The 17683-nt window shown below is 44.3% G+C and overlaps 1 protein-coding gene across 1 annotated transcript in view; it reads right to left on the bottom strand.

Moving 5' to 3' along the window:
- Positions 1-692: 692 nt before the first annotated feature.
- LOC101477651 (uncharacterized) overlaps positions 693-17683 on the bottom strand; it is a 29418-nt gene continuing 12427 nt past the window's right edge. Inside the window, exons 9-11 of the mRNA XM_076880872.1 lie at positions 3059-3403; positions 1153-1467; positions 693-1052 (exon numbers count right to left, since the gene is read on the bottom strand). Coding sequence (XP_076736987.1) covers positions 961-1052; positions 1153-1467; positions 3059-3403 — 752 coding nt within the window. The 3' untranslated portion in view covers positions 693-960. The remainder of the gene's footprint in view (positions 1053-1152; positions 1468-3058; positions 3404-17683) is intronic.

The raw sequence follows: 17683 nt of genomic DNA on the forward strand, positions 1-17683 counted from the left end.
CAGGACCTGCACTTTCAACACTTTTATTAGACCTGGGTCCAGTGGACCCGGGTAATTAATTGTTTAATTTTTCTTTTGAAAAAAACTGAAAACGGGTCTCACAGACCCGAACACCATACAAGGGTTAATAGTGCTCCTAGAGATAACAGCTCACGAGGGTTAGGTGTGCTTGCTTACCTTCCTAAGGTAAGCTATGTTAGCTGCAGGTGTGTCTGATGTGTTGAACATGAAACAGGAAGTTTTGAGCTGAAATCAGCTCAGAATGAATCCCGATGCAGGTGTGTCACTGGAATATTTCTAACATTTTGAGTTATTTTCCAGTGTTAGAAAATCAGCACTGCTCAATGTTAGCCATTGTTAATCTTCAAAACTGACTAGGTTACTTTTAAACATATAACACTGTCAAAAGTGTTAATTTAACACTCAGAGGTGTGGACCCATATAGACACTCTCCAGTGTTAATTTAACACTGGAGATTTTGCTGTGTAGTGGAGATTTTTTTAGACTATTAGTTTGAGTATTCATGAAAGCATAGATCCTTTTATTAACCTCTACTTATTTTTAAATATTGCTTATATGTGATGGAAATTTTGCTGTTTTCAAATGCAATGACAATAAAGTCTTTGAATATGAACTTGATTACTACCATGCCGTGTTTAGGACCACGACCACTGAAGGCCACGCCCTCATGTGGTTTGTAGGAAGGCTCCTCTTCCTCAGAGGATCCACCTGTGCTTCCTCTCCTCTCTCCTCCACCTGTTACAGTGAGGGAACGTCCTCCATGATGGAGGAGCTGCTGGAAAGTGCTGAGAGTTTCCTCCAGAGTGAGACCTCTGTCACAGTTCAGAGGATCTACGGCAGCAGAGACCTTCATGGACACTAAAAGTCTCAAACACACAACAACAACAACACACTGACTCCACTCTGACCTCACTGATCAATAATCAAAGAACACACAGATCAAACTGATTGATCAGCCATCAGAGGAGTCGGATCAATGGAGCTGCTTCTGTTCCTGATGTCCCCTGTTTGATCCTGGACTTGAACTCTCCCTACAGAGGAGACACAAGACAGTCAGACACACACACACACACACACACACACACACACACACACACACACACACACACACACACAAATAATCAAACAAACCTTTGAGCTGTACTGTTTTGTATCTTATCCGTCCGTTCTTCGAGACTTCACATCTGTATTCTCCACTGTCTCTCTCTGTGGGCTGTTTCAGGGTCAGACTGAGGTCTCCAGTTTTCAGCAGGTCTTCATTCATCTTCGTTCGGTCTCTGTAAACCTGGTGCTGTTCTTCAGGCTGGTCAGAGCCGTTCTCATACACATGGGCCTTCTTGTTTAAACTGTCTCTCCACTCCACTTCAGCATCTTCAGGCAGGTTTTGTGTGGTTTTGAAGGGCAGCTGGACAGACTCCGCCCCCTCATTCACCTCTACCTGACAGACTGAGAGGATAACAAACACAACATGAGCTGTACAAAGTATGATTGGTGTTCACAGAGCAGCATCATGTGACTCTTGTTCTGCACTAAGGCTACGTTCACACATATACACGGGTATTTTTGAAAAACGGAGATTTTCCGTTTTCGTTTTAAAAAATAATCCCGTCCACACGTAAACCCTGAAATGAAGGAAAATGCTGCTAGGAACATGCCAAAGCAACAGGTGGCAATATATTCCCAACCGTGTAGAAATGTTGGCCAATCAGAAGTCTAGAAGCCTCGGTGGGAAATAGTAAACAAAGATGGGGCATAGAAGCAGAACTGAGTCGTATGTGTGGAGGGACAGTAACTGTGTGTATATGTAAGCATTTAAACACTGCAGAGAGTAGAATTAACAGTATTGTAGAAATTCATTTCACCGAAACAATAATGTGGCGCACAGTGTGACGTCAAAAAAGGCGCACACTATTTGACGCTGCGTTTTTCTCGTCCACACGTAAATGCAAAAACAGAGTTTTTGAAAATATCCACCCTGGCAAGCGTTTTAAGAAATCTCCGTTTTCAGTGACCGAAAACGCCGTTTACGTGTGGACAAAAGGTGAAAACGCATAGAAAAATATGCGTTTTCAAAAATACCGTGTGGACGTTGCCTAAATGAAGCAATGGAGTGGCGCCTCCTTCAGGCAGAGAAACAGCTCATGGAGAGAAATAATTATTAGAGCAAAAACAAGAGTGGAGCTGCAAATAAGGCCGAGAGGAACGCTGCAGAAAACTGTTCATGTGTGAATTCATCACTTCATAGATTTCTTTGAGCACTAAAATCAGAGCTGCTTCTATTTCTAATATGACAGCTGTACATTAGAGCTGCAACACTTTAAATGTGAGCCATAAAAACATGATACTCTACAAGTGCATTCAGCTCTGACACTGTCACATCATGAAGGAGACGTGGAAATCGCTTTGTTACACAAATCAAAGTCAAATCAGTTCTATTGATGGAATATTGTGTGATCAATAGACTGATCAGTTTCTAATCTGTCATCTATCAGCTGGAAATCCAGCATGTCAAACAGACAGGCAGCAGATTAGGACCAAACACAAACACAGTGAGACTTTTTCTTCACAGCAGTTGCAGGTAAACTGCAGCAACAATGCGACTCAGACAGTTTCTCTGTAACTGCAGGGCTTCCTGCGCTGCTGTTAGTCAGACACGGATCAACAGGTTGTGGATACAAACTTAAAATCTTGGACTCTGCAAATGGACTATGGAAAACACAAATGTGCACTTCTTAATGGCTCATATGTGCTGTGACAGAGCACTTTGTGATCTTGAAGCCTTTTCAATAGTTTTTATTTGGCTGTTTGTAAAGTTTTCTGTGTGAACTTTCAGGAATCTGGAGACGTCTAATAGAAGTCTACTGCGGTATAGAGGGAGGAGCTTCTGTCAGACTCTTTCTGATGAGGACCTTTACTTTTAGATGAAAACATCAAATAATTTATATTACTTCAACTGAAAATAGATTAAAATTAAAAGCTTTTAGAGAATAAACTCCTACATGACCTGTAAACTTTGACCTGTATCTACAGCACTGACCTCTGACTTTCAGCTCCACCTTTCTCTTCAGCAGGATGTTTCCCTCCCTGCTGTAGACTGTGCAGGTGTAGGTCCTGTTGTCTCCATCTGTGGGGTGTTTCAGGGCCAGACTGAGGTCTCCAGTTTTCAGCAGGTCTTCATTCATCTTCGTTCGGTCTCTGTAAACCTGATGCTGTTCTTCAGGCTGGTCAGAGCCGTTCTCATACACATGGACCTTTCTGTTGCTGATCCCAACATCTGTGTAACTGTCCATCCACTCCACTTTGGCATCTGCAGACAGATGAAATGTAGTGTGGCAGGGCAGCTGGACAGACTCCACCCCTGACTCCACCTCCACCTGGGGGACTGAGAGGCAAGGCAAGGCAAGGCAAGTTTATTTATATAGCACAATTCAGCAACAAGGTGATTCAAAGTTGTCAATAGAAAATTGTACTTAGTAGTCAGTATAAGCTTTTAATGTTATAAGTTTGCATATGATAGAATACTGCATGTTGACCTTTTGATGACTTAGACTGTTGTCCACTACAAGACTTGTTTCTGTTTTAAAAATTCTTTCCCACAGTGATAATAGCTGAACAAGCAGTTTCACTCCCAGGAAGAGGAGAGCTGGACACTTTTATCTGCACTCCCTAACAAGAAGAGGGGCCGCGTCGTTCAGAATCACACACACATACACCTGCATACGCATTAACATTCCTCTGTCTAGGAATAGAAGTATTCACTGTTGTATTATTTTTGTATAGAAATAAACACAAGTGCAAGAACAGAGCGCACATTCACAGGGCCCCCACTGTTGTGTGAGCACTCTGTGACCGCCCTTGATAGCAAATTCTGCAGCATGTGTGTGTGTCTTCACTCTGAGACTCTCAGCTGAAGAAGTGTCATTTAGAATAAAACTCTTCACAAAAGTGCTTTACAGAGACAGAAAAAATAAATAAATAAAATAAAAAGCATGATTAGAATTGATTAAAAAAAAACAGTAGATAAAATCAGAACAGTAGATAAAATCAGTAGTTAAAATGTAAGTTTTGAAATTTAAGCTTAAAAGTGTGGATTTGGTGTTTTATTCAAATGCAGCTGAGAATAGATGGGTCTTCAACCTGGATTTAAATAAACTGACTCTGGGAACTGATAAAAGACCGGATCCAGATGACCTGAGGGATCTGGAAGGTTCATACTGGGCCAGGAGGTCACTGATGTATTTTGGTCCTAAACCATTCAGAGCTTCATAGACCAGCATCAGAACTTTAAAGTCTATCCTCTGACGGACAGGCAGCCAGTGTAAAGACCTCAGAGCTGGACTGATGTGGTCCACTTTTTTGGTCTTAGTGAGGACTCGAGCAGCAGAGTTCTGAATGAGCTGTAGTTGTCTGACTGATTTTTTAGGTAGACCTGTAAAGATGCTGTTACAGTAATCAAGCCTACTAAAGATGAATGCATGGACTAGTTTTTCCAGGTCCTGTTGAGACATCAGATCTTTTATCCTTGAAATATTCTTGAGGTGATAGTAAGCTGACTTTGTTATTGTCTTAATGTGTTTTTCTAAGTTTAGGTCTGCATTCATCACTACACCCAAATTTCTCGCCTGGTTTGTGGTTTTTAGATGTATAGATTGAAGTTCTCTGGTGACCTGTAATCGTTTTTCTTTGGCACCAAAGACTATTACCTCAGTTTTGTTTTTGTTTAGCTGGAGAAAATTGTGGCACAACCAGTCATTAATTTCCTTAATGCATTTACCAAGAGCCTGCACAGGGCCTCGGTCTCCTGGTGACATTGTGATATATATTTGTGTGTCATCTGCATAGCTATGATAGTTTATTTTTGTTGTTCTTTATAATCTGTGCCAGTGGGAGCATGTAAATGTTAAACAGAAGGGGTCCCAAGATGGAACCTTGGGGAACTCCACATGTGATACTTGTCTGCTCAGATGTGAAGTGACCTATTGATACAAAGTATTTCCTGTTTTCTAAGTATGTTTTGAACCAGTTAAGTACAGTTCCTGAAAGACCTACCCAAGTCGTTTCAGTAATATGTTGTGGTCAACTGTATCAAATGCTGCACTGAGATCCAGTCTCTACATTGGAGAGACCAAACAACCTCTACATTGGAGAGACCAAACAGCCACTTCACAAGCACATGGCACAACATAGAAGAGCCACCTCCACAGGACAAAACTCAGCAGTCCATCTGCATCTTAAGGATAAAGGACACTCTTTCGAGGATGCCAATGTTCACATTTTGGACAGAGAGGACAGATGGTTTGAAAGAGGAGTGAAAGAAGCCATCTATGTCCACTGTGAGCGACCATCTTTGAACAGAGGCGGTGGTTTACGACACCAACTCTCTGCCATCTATAATCCAGTTTTGAGATCCCTTCCCAGACGCCTTAATGCCCACTCACATCCTGGGCCATCTGATCTCAGGAATTCGCATGATAAGGTGGGGCCAGGTTTCACAATGAACTCACCCGAAACTCTGGCTGATTGGGACCCACACCCAGTTTCACACCTTGGCTCAGGCGATTAGAGGATCATCAGGGGGTCCTTTTGTCCCTCTGTGGGGGGATACTCCCACTAGGTTATATCTGGGACTCTGCACCATTTGACCTTAGAACTGAAGAAGCTTCTCGGATGAGAGGTGAAACGTCTTCAAGCAACTTAAAGAAGTCCAGACGCTTTTCTTTGCAAGCTCCTTTGACTACATACAGCACAGGGATAAACAAATGTGCCTTTATGACATTCATTAGTGCCCTCACTGACACACAAAACAAAACGACTATACAACCGAACAACTACACAAGACAACACAACACACTAACTACACTACACCTACTGTATGCCAATGTGAGAAATGCATACAGAGCCACCCCCCTCCCCCCACTAGGGAAGTCAGACCACAACCTGGTTTACCTACAGCCACAATACACACCCCTCGTCCAAAGGCAGCCTGTCACAACGCGCTCCATCCGGAGATGGACCCCAGAAAAGGAGGATGCTCTGAGAGACTGCTATGACACCACAGACTGGGATGTGCTCCTGAGCCCACATGGTGAGGACATAGAGGGGGTGACACACTGTCTTACAGACTACCTCAACTTTTGTGTGGACACAGTCGCCCCTGCTAAGACGGTACGGTGTTATCCTAATAACAAACCGTGGGTAACACAGGAAGTCAAAGCTGTCCTCAACATGAAGAAGAAGGCTTTCAGGAGCAAAGTGAAAGAGGAGATGAAAGCAGCACAGCAGGAGGTGAAACGCTGCCTGAGGGAAGCAAAGGACACCTACAGGAGGAAGGTGGAGCAGAAGTTGAAGAGGAACAATATGAGGGAGGTCTTGAATGGTGTGAAAACCATCACAGTCCACAACACCAAGAAAAGCACAGTGGGGGGGGGGACTGTGGAGAAGGCAAACGAACTCAACAACTTCTTCAACAGGTTTGACCAGCCCACAACCCCCCCACCCTCACCCTCACCTTTACTACAGAGTCCTCTCCCCACTCTCCTACCTCCCTCGCTTCCCCCCCTTCCTGACACTATGACACCCCCCTCCTCCAATCCCTCTCTCAGCAGCAAGACATCTTCTCCCCCCCCCCCCCCCCCCCCCCCCCCTCCTCCCAAACATCTCCCAGTGTCACAGTGGATCAGGTCAGGAGACAACTGAGGAAGCTTCGCCCCAGAAAGGCACCAGGTCCAGACAAGGCGTGTCCTAGGATGCTAAAGGTGTGTGCTGCTGAACTTGGGGAGCCGCTACAACGAGTCTTCAATCTCAGTCTGCAACTGGGGAGAGTGCCCACCCTATGGAAGACATCCTGCATCGTCCCGGTCCCCAAAAGGAACCGGCCCGATGAGCTGAATGACTTCCGACCGGTGGCACTGACGTCACATCTTATGAAGACTCTAGAGCGGCTCTTCCTCAACCTCCTCCGACCACAGGTACAACATGCCCAGGACCCACTACAGTTTGCATACAAGGCGGATGTCGGAGTGGAGGATGCCATCCTGTACCTCCTGCATAGAGCCCAATCACACCTGGATGGGGGAAAAGGCACGGTCAGGATCCTGTTTCTTGACTTTTCCAGTGCCTTTAATACCATCCGGCCCTGTATGCTTCAGGAAAAACTGAACAGGATGGAGGTGGACCCCTGCCTGGTGGCTTGGATCTCCGACTACCTCACCGACAGACCACAGTACGTCAGGCTGAAGGACATCACGTCTGACACTGTGGTCAGCAGCACAGGAGCACCACAGGGAACTGTGCTGTCCCCTCTTCTCTTCACCCTGTACACCTCTGACTTCTGCTACAACTCTGAATTATGCCACATTCAGAAGTTTGCAGATGACACGGCCATCATGGGGTGTATCTGGGATGATCAGGAAGAGGAGTACAGAAGTCTGGTGAGGAACTTTGTCGCATGGAGTCACACAAACCACCTGCAACTCAACACCTCAAAGACGAAGGAACTGGTTGTGGACTTCAGGAGGTCCAGAGAAGGTCCACTGCTGGTTCAGATAGAGGGGGAGGAGGTGGAGGTGGTCAACAAGTACAAGTACCTCGGGCTGTGGGTGGACAATAAACTGGACTGGTCATGCAACACAGAGCACCTGTATAAAAAAGCCCAAAGCCGACTGTACTTCCTCAGGAGGCTGAGGTCTTTTAACATCTGCAGGAAGCTCCTGAGGATGTTTTACCAGTCGGTGGTTGCTGGAGTACTTTTCTATGCTGTGGTGTGCTGGGGGAGCAGCACAGCAGAGAAGGACTCATCCAGGCTGGAGAAACTGATCAGCAGAGATGGGCAGTAACGCGTTACGCGTTACTGTAATCTGATTACTTTTTTCAAGTAACGAGTAAAGTAAGGGATTACTATTGAAAAATCGATAATTAGATTACCGTTACTTTCCCGTAGGAACGCTGCGCTACTGCGTTACTAAAACCGTGATTTTTTTGCGAGAATGTCTCATGACAGTGACGTAAGCAAGTGCGCCGCTGGTGACAACAGCTGTGTGCAGATCAACAATGGATCATATATCGATTGTGGGAGAGAGTATGAGCGTGCAGCGTTTAAAGCTTGGAAGTACTGACCTTATTTTGAGTTTGATTCCATAAAAAGTGACAAAAACATTAGCGTCCGTTGTGCGTGGGAAGAAAACTTTTTACAGCGAAAAAAACCCCTAAACTTCCAAGCAAGCGCCGAGTGCGCAACGACGTAATGGGAAACTCACAGGGAAACTCGCGGATTCTTCAACTGACCGCAGCACACCTGCACCAGGGTAAACCTCCGCTTACGCCCAGTCCTGCTTTACAGGTGAAAATAGAGCAACAGGACCGCTGTGTCTTTGACTTTATTTATTTTCTGCTGTGTTTTACTTGCATCTATTTGAAAGAGTGAGTGTAAACACAAAAAATATTTTATTTTATGAGCTGGAATGTGCAGAAAATAGGTTTAAATGTTAAACTAATTTATTCCAGTCAGAGAATGTTGCATATAATTATATTTTTGCTTGATGCATAAAGTTAAAAGATTAAAACTGATAAAACAAGTTTAAAAAAAAGAGACTTTTCCATTTGCTTACATTTTGTATGATGGATTATGTAGAAAAAGTAGAACCTCTTCAGGTTGTAAATCGTGTTTTTAAAAAGTAACTAAGTAACTAAGTAATTAATTACTTTTGAAAATAAGTAATCAGTAAAGTAACGGGATTACTTTTTGGGGGGAGTAATCAGTAATTAGTTACTGATTACTTTTTTCAAGTAACTTGACCAACACTGCTGATCAGGAAGGCTGGCTGTGTGGTCGGCATGAAGCTGGACACTCTGGTGACAGTGGCAGAGAAAAGGACATTAAAGAAACTGATGGACATTATGGACAATGCTGGGCATCCTCTGCACACGGCCATAAACAACCAGAAGAGTCTGTTCAGTGACAGGTTGCTTCTCCCCAAGACAAGAACTAACAGACTTAAAAACTCCTTTGTCCCACACGCCATCAAACTGTTTAACTCCTCTCTGGAGGGGAGACAGGAGGACAAAGGAGGGGGAACAACTAAGCTGTAGTGCCTCTTCACTTCACTGTGCAATACCTTTTGTGCAATACTTTTCTTAATAGTCAGTGGTGCAATAGACCTCAATACTTGAAATGTGCAATTCACTTGTATTTTTATTTTTATTCCTATTTATTCTATTTATCCCCTTCGTATATTTTATTTATATATGTCTCTGTATTTATATATGTGTGTGTATATATATATAATATTCTGTAACTGTAACTTCTGTCAGTGCTGTGCTTTTGGAAACCGAATTTCCCAGAGGAACCCACCCGAGGGATTAATAAAGTTTTATCTTATCTTATCTTATCTTATCTGCACACGCCACACTAAACGTCACAAATCTCCTACATCTAAAAACTCGCTCTCTCTCACTTGCTCGCTCAATCTGTCTCGTGGCCGTTATGGTCACTCCCAAAACTTTGCTCTGTTCCTAAACAGCCAAATCCCACGTGCTGACTTTTTTTTTTTAAATTGGTCGACATGGTACATTTTTCCACCGATAGGAAAGAGGTGGCTTTTTTCTTTCTTTACCATTTTCGCGCTGTCCTTAGAAAACGTACATTTATCCCTGTTTCCAGCTCAGTCAGTAGATCGGCTTGTTGTATGATCATGGTCTGGCTTGTTCAGCCAGTTGAGGACTGCATCTTGCTAACAAAGCCCCGACAGAATGTTTGCATTGAAAACCCCAGCCGCTGCTCCCGAGCTGGCTGCGTGCTCTGTGCAGCTACAGTTAGCTCCGCCTCAAGCCAGAGAAAAAGAAAAATTCTCCAAACATTTAGAGACAGAGCGGAGTTCTAAATAAACATAATATAGCAAACCACATAAGGGTGGAGCGTTGGAATCAATAAGATGGTGAAATAATACGCAGTAAAAATGTTGACCATGTTGATTATGTTTATTCCAGTGTGCAGAGATTGGCTAATCTGACCAGGAAATGTTATAAAATGGATTGTCGGAACAGTCAGCGTTAAAGTCACCTTTGACAGTCCAGACTAAGATGGCGTTGGACATCTTCAGGGCGGAAAAGGGTTGGTGTGACCAAGGTGTGGTTTGGCTTGTTGTGTATATATTTCAAGATGATCTGGCTCTGGATGGACCAGTTGCCAGGGCATGTAAGGAGGACGGACTTATTAAATGAGGAGAAGGATTTTTCTGGGATTGGAGATCCTCTGGGTGAGTGGTTGACTAAAAGCAAGCATAAAATAAAAGCTATCTTTTGTTATTGATTGGTAATAGATTGATAATTGGCCACATTTACAGCTGTATTGACTTGTTGTGGACGCAGTCTACTTCATGTTTAAGCACTTTAATTAACAGATTGAAAATAGTGACATTAAAGGAAGAATATGCAGCACCACCCTGTCGGATGCCAGTGATGGTGGGGCTCAGTGATGAATCAGGGGAGCTGGATTCATAGCTGAATCAAGACATAGATTCCCCTGCTGTGGTCAGTGAGGGAAAAACAGGGGGAAATAAAATTTATAAGAGGCGTTTTTATATGTGAAGTTCATATTAATACAGGTTTTGTTTCTAGGCAATTCTGCGGATGCAGGCTCTGGGCGGAGCCAGGAGTTGAACAGTTCTAACATGGCAATAAAATTGATTTCATTCCCTGGCACAGGATGACAGGACTGGAGCAACGACACTGGATAGGAGAAAGTCTGATACTTTCTGAGATATGAGGTCACTAACCTTTTCTTTTAATTTTCTAGCTCCGTTGAATTGACACATGGGAATGTGTCAAAAAGGGGGGGAAGTTGAGTTTTAACATCAAACAAGGGTTATATGAACATTTTTATGACTTCATTTGTGTTTTTAATAACTTAGGTATGGTAAAACTTAAGCTAATAATGATCCAAAAGGTTTCCAGATTTTTTAGAGAACCAGTGAGAAGCATAAATCATTATTTCCATGTTTAAGCGTTAATCATTGAAATGAACTGAATAGCGTTTAGAAGATAAAATGCCTGTGTTCATGAGAAGCTGAGTACCACACTGGAGAGGAAACCGTGGGACAGTAGGCGGAAGGAAACACATGATTTTTGTGAAAAGGGGGGGCAAAGGTTAGAATTAAAAATGGCTAATTTGTTTTTGATGTCTTTTGTTAATATGAGTGGTTTTAATAATTTTCAGACACACCTTGCAATTGTGCTTATAATGAGTTGGCACTCGGTCTTTTGAAGGTCATAAGCTTCGTTCGGCGTGATGGTCCGGACTGATATATTGCAGGTATTGACTTTGAGTGCAGAGGGCTAAATGCAAACACGCTTACACACACACATAGGTTATGATTAGAATAAGTCCCTGGGTCAGAGCGTCCTGAACATTCTGAATATTCTAAACCAATTCTGAATCACTAGAAGGTCAGTAGATAACAACATTAGATTATTAGGGTTAGGAAGAGAGGTGTTTTGGTTTTCTGTTTCTTACAGAGAAAGGAACAGACACCAGACGAGGTCACAGATATATGAGGATCCTTGGCATCAGAGACAGACACAGTGACTGCTAAGACACCAACTGGGTTCAGGTGTCATGGCATTTGGGCTCCGATTAGTGACCCGGAGAGGATGGATCCCATAAACACAGCAATAACCATGAAGGGGTTGGTAGAAATCCAGGAACGCCAGACCAACGAGGTTCGAGAGGCTCTTGGTCAAAAGGGGGACACGTTCCTGTTCCTTTTTCTGGGGGACACAGTTGTGACCCCAGAATACACAGATTGTTGTTTGAAATCGGGGCAGAATAATCCCCTGATCTGTGCAACGACTGAAGGGTTGTCTAAACCCTGAGGTTGACGAAAGAAGAGCAGAGGATCACCCAACTGGACGACACTGGTAGCTGCAGCAATAAAATAAAGGTTAAAAGCTCCTTGGACAGAGGTTCTAGTCTGAGTACGTCTGAGGGGTATAAGGTGGCACCAAAATAAAGCTGTGGGAGAACTGGGGAGTGATGGGAGTGTCATCTGTACCTACTATTGTTGTTGTAATGATTGTTTTTCTTGCATCTGAACTGTGCAGACACAGAGGTCATCTCACATACGGTTCACCTAAAGGGGGACAAAGGGCCTCAGGGGTAAGAAGAAATGAACCCGGGAACACTGTATTACAGGGTGTAGGTGAGCTCTTTATTCTAAAGAGCTCATCAGGGGGAGTGTGGGATTATAATATTATTTTATGCCATGTTAGACCCCTAATTAAAGATTGTGAATTATTATGTAGTTTTAGTTTGCATTATTCTCCTGAATTAGAAGAAGCTGATAACGATAACTATTGCATTTGTTAAACTGATTTGCATTACATTAAACTGCTGATTTATTGTGAATGAATGATGTTGTTTTATGATGCATTATACTGCTGAGTTATAAGAAATACTGTTCGCAGAAAGTCATCGCCTTATTTGTCTGATTAGAAGAGAACATGCTGGAGTTTTCTGCCCCATCTCAGCAGGAGCAGATAAACAGGGAGCCAAGGTCGTAGCTTAGGCGCTGTGTGAGAGAGAGTGTGAATGTGTAGGCTCTTATGATAAGGTGGGGGCACCAGAGGCTATAAGAGTTTGATCAATGCTCCACCATTTTGAGATCTGATGCTGTCTGCGTACGGTGTCCATCTCCCACACGTGTGATCATTAAAATCATCGTTTGACTCAACCCGGCCGGACCAGTGTTGTTATTGTGGTTTTTCCTCTTGTATCCATCCCCAATATTTGAATCTGTAACAGTAGCTTTAGTTTTAAACAACACATAAACTTCCCTGTTCACACCAAGGGCCATACTTTGGACCTAGTCTGCTGCTCCGGCCTTACTTCTTCAAACTGCACAGCCGACGAGCTACCAATCTTTGATTATCTGCTTCTCTCCTTTAATGTCCAAATGACCTTCTCCATAATCAAGAACTCCTGCTCCATTTCTTTCTGGAATATCAAGAAAATAAATCTTGATATCCTCTCTTCTGCTCTTTCTAGTTGTCTATCTCTCAGCAACCTGTCTACTCCAGATGATCTGGTCTCTTATAATAATCATAGCCTTAGTAGTATTTTGAACTCTCTCCCTCCACTAAAAACTAGACCTGTATCCTTTTCTAACTCAGCACGTTGTTACACTTCTGAACTCTTTCTTTTGAAAGCTAAAGGCAGACGACTTGAGCACCTTCATAAGGAAACTGGCCTTGCTATTCATAAGGAAATGTTTAATAATCATGTTCTGTTTTATAAGGAGTGTATTAGCCAAACTAAATCTGCCTATTACGCCACCATTGTCTGTTCAAGCAAGGATTCTACTAAGACACTGTTCTCACTATTAAACTCTTTTCCCAGGCTGCCTGACTTTCTACTCGATCGTCTCTACTCGTCTAACTTCCGTGATTCTCTAATGCTATTCTTCACTGCAAAAATAAAAATAAAATACACCAAGACCTGGCTCCTGATGTTCCATTTAGCTCCTCCATCTCAACCCCACCCCCATTACGTTGCCTTTCTGCCTTCCAACTTCCCTCTGTCACTGATATCTCTGATCTCATCTGCAAATCAAAGTCCTATTCCTGTCACCTTGACCCCCTTCCTACAGTCCTAGTCAAGGCCTGTCTACCCTCTCTCCTTCCCCTAATATCTGCCATTATCCATTCTTCACTCACCTCTGGAACTGTTCCTGCCTCTTTCAAAGTTGCTGCTATCACCCCAATACTGAAAAAAACAGGTGTAGATCCCAATACCTTTAATAAATTTCGTCCCGTCTCCAATCTACCATTTCTCTCAAAATTTATTGAAAAAATAGTTGCTTCACAAGTTCACCTACACCTTACCAACAATAACCTTTACAAACAGTTCCAGTCTGGTTTTCGTCCTTCTCATATAGGTATGGGTACCGGTGTCCGGTGCTATGATGGCACCGGTTCTGACATAAACGGTAGTAACCAGACCGAAAAGCAGCTCACATTTCGATGCTTTATTTCGGTGCTTTTTTTTTTCCTGAGATGTCATACACTTGGATTTCAGCCAATCATTTTACCTTTGCGAGCGTAGTAGGCGGGCCCAGGTACGTACGTTCTTGTAGAGCAGAGCTACAGATTAAAAACGCCCAAAGCGACGCGGTCAAAGTCTGGCTGTACTTCAAAGCAAAAGATGCAAACTCAGCAGCCTGCAACAAGTGCTTCAAGCTGATACTGTGCAAAGGAGGTAACACCTCGAATCTGATGAAATACCTGGCGACATATAGCATTTTGTTAAAAGCCGAGAGATGCGCCGTATTTGATAGCTTGCTGCAAGACCTCACACCGTGCGCATCTACTGCACGTGAGTTGCCTGTTATCAGACCCGGAGTTAGAAACATCCCCCAAAAACCCGAAGAGGAGAGTCCTGGCCCCTAGCCCTGCCAGTGTAGCAGAAATGATGAGGATGATGATGGCAGCAGCAGCCGTTCTTCTCTGCGTGAGTAGCTTAATGTTGTTCGTGTGTAATTTACGTTGAGTAGGCTAACCACGTTATTACATTAATGCATGTAAGGTGAACTAGCAAACATCATCATAGCTACATGCGGCTGTCTTCTTGTTTGATGGCAGATACTCCCTTCACCCTGGCCAGAAGGGCTAAAATGACCAAAGAAGAAGTGGAAAACAGTTAAACATGAGAGGTTTAGGACAAAGTTTGTGTTTTTTGCATTGTTTAAGCACTGCTTCCAGCCAAGAGCGTTGCCATAAATCCCCCATAGCTGCAGAAAAGGCTAACATTGTTATCTTTTTACAAAAAAAAACAGCTAAACATGAGAGGTTTTTGGACCAATTTTGTGTTCTCCATTCTTTAAGCACCGGTTTGAGCACCGTTTAAGCACCAGCACCATTTCAAAAGTACCGGTTTGGTACTGGTATCGGATAAAACCTAAACGATACCCATCTCATAGCACCAAAACTGCTCTTATAAAAATAACGAATTACCTTCTTATGACAGCTGTCTCATCTCCATCCTTATTCTCCTCGATTTGAATGCAGCCTTTGACACCATCTCTAACTTCATCCTACTCAGCTTCTACAGCCTCTATTGGGGTGCTTCAGGGATCTGTCCTTGGGCCCCTCCTTCTCATTATTTACCTCCTCCCACTTGGACACATTTTCAGTAAATATAATATTCAGTTCCAATGTTATGCCGACAACACCCAGCTTTACCTGTCCACCAAACCCAACTCTACTCTCCCTCCACCCTCCCTCACCCTCTGCTTAGCCAAACTTTCTTAAACTTGGACTTCTTCTTCATTTCAATGAGATTTACATTTGCTGCTTTAATAATCCGGATGAGAATCCTGAGAATGGAGCAGCCCTGATAGCAGCTCATAGGATCATAGTGTTTTTCATTCAGCTGACTGATAATACCTTACCTAACACCTAATAGTAGGTATTATTTAGGTATTGTATATAAGTATATGTATACAAATATATAATCATTGGAAGACCTAAGCTGTGGAGCCGTGTAGGTGTGTGCAGCCACAGGAAGCAGGGAACTAGAACGTTATAAAAGTGTAAAATTAAGGCTTAACCGCCTTTAGGACTTTTGGGCAACCAAACTGTAATGAAATGTCACCTATAGGGCTTTCATCTGCTGCGCGCGGACCGGCAGGCCTCTCTCTCTGGTAAGACCAAAGGTGGAGGGGTCTGCTTCTACATTAATAGTGGCTGGTGCACAGATGTGACAGTGATTGCTCAGCACTGCTCTTCCTCTCTGGAATATCTTTTTATTCACTGCAAACCGTTTTATTCTCCGCGGGAGTTTGCTTCATTCATCCTGGCCGCTGTTTACATCCCGCCAGACGCGGATGCGCAGGCAGCTCAGTGCGCACTCGCGGAGCAGATACTGCACATGGAGCGGACATTCCCGGACTCTCTCATCATTGCTCTTGGGGACTTTAACAAAGCCAATCTGAGCCATGAGCTTCCGAAATATAAGCAGTATATTAAATGCCCGACCAGAGAGGAGAGGACATTGGACCACTGCTACAGCACGATCAGCGGGGCCTATCGCGCGGTGCCCCGTGCTTCACTCGGACTTTCTGACCACGTCATGATCCACCTAATCCCCGCGTACAGACAGAGGCTGAAGCTCTCCAAACCTGTCGTGAGGACTAAAAAACTGTGGAGCAACGAGGCTGTGGAGGAGCTTCGCACATGTTTGGAGTCTACAGACTGGGACACAATGAAGGCTGCTTCTAACAGCTTGGACGAGTTTACGGACACTGTCACCTCCTATATCCACTTCTGTGAGGACAGCATTGTGCCATCACGCACCAGGGTGAGTTATAACAATGACAAACCCTGGTTTACTCCTAAACTCAAAAAGCTGTGGCTGGAAAAGAGAAAGGCGTTCAGAAGCGGAGACAGGGACTGCTACAGAGAGGCCAAGTACAGGTTCACTAAAGAAGTGGACATTGCTAAACATCAGCACTCTGAGAAGATGCAGCGGCAGATCTCAGAGAATGACTCGGCCTCTGTGTGGAAAGGTTTTAGGAATATCACCAACTACAAGCCTAAAACCCCCCACTCCACTGATGACTTGCTCTTAGCCAACACCCTTAACGACTTCTACTGCCGTTTTGACGAGCCATCAGGCAGCCTTCACACCTCCAACGGCCCCAACAATAGAGACACTTTGGACACTAATTCCCCCACCTCTCCCCCCTCCATAGAGCCATCACCACCTTCAAACTGTTCACCTACAACACCCCCCTCCTCACCCCACACAAAGGAGGATTTCACACCACCTCCTCCCACCACAACTCTTCATATTCATGAAGCAGGTGTGAGGAAGCAGTTTAAGAATCTGAATGCTCGGAAAGCTCCCGGCCCAGACGGCGTGTCTCCTGCCACCCTCAGACACTGTGCAAACGAGCTGGCCCCAGTGTTTTCTGGCATTTTCAACTCCTCACTGCAGGCATGTCATGTGCCTGCCTGCTTCAAGTCCTCTACCATAATCCCTGTCCCCAAGAAACCTAGGATCACTGGACTAAATGACTACAGACCCGTGGCTCTGACATCTGTGGTCATGAAGTCATTCGAGCGCCTAGTTCTCTCCCATCTCAAGACCCTCACGGCCCCCCTCCTGGACCCCCTGCAGTTTGCATATAGAGCCAACAGGTCTGTAGATGACGCCATCAACATGGCCCTACACTTCATCCTGCAGCATCTGGACTCCCCAGGAACCTACGCCAGGATCCTGTTTGTGGACTTCAGCTCTGCCTTCAACACCATCCTTCCAGACCATCTCCGAGACAAGCTTTCCCAGATGAATGTGCCTGATCCCATCTGCCGGTGGATCACTGACTTCCTGACGGACAGGAAGCAGCACGTGAGGCTGGGAAAGAATGTCTCGGACTCCCGGACCATCAGCACCGGCTCCCCTCAGGGCTGTGTTCTTTCTCCTCTGCTCTTCTCCCTGTACACCAACTGCTGCACCTCCACCCACCAGTCTGTCAAGCTAATCAAGTTTGCAGATGACACCACCGTTATTGGGCTCATCTCGGACGGGGATGAGTCTGCCTACAGGAGGGAGGTTGAACGTCTGGTGTCTTGGTGCAGCCACAACAACCTGGTGCTGAATGCCCAGAAG

This window comes from Maylandia zebra, unplaced genomic scaffold (genome assembly GCF_041146795.1).
Source record: "Maylandia zebra isolate NMK-2024a unplaced genomic scaffold, Mzebra_GT3a scaffold01, whole genome shotgun sequence".
Lineage (NCBI taxonomy): Eukaryota > Metazoa > Chordata > Actinopteri > Cichliformes > Cichlidae > Maylandia > Maylandia zebra.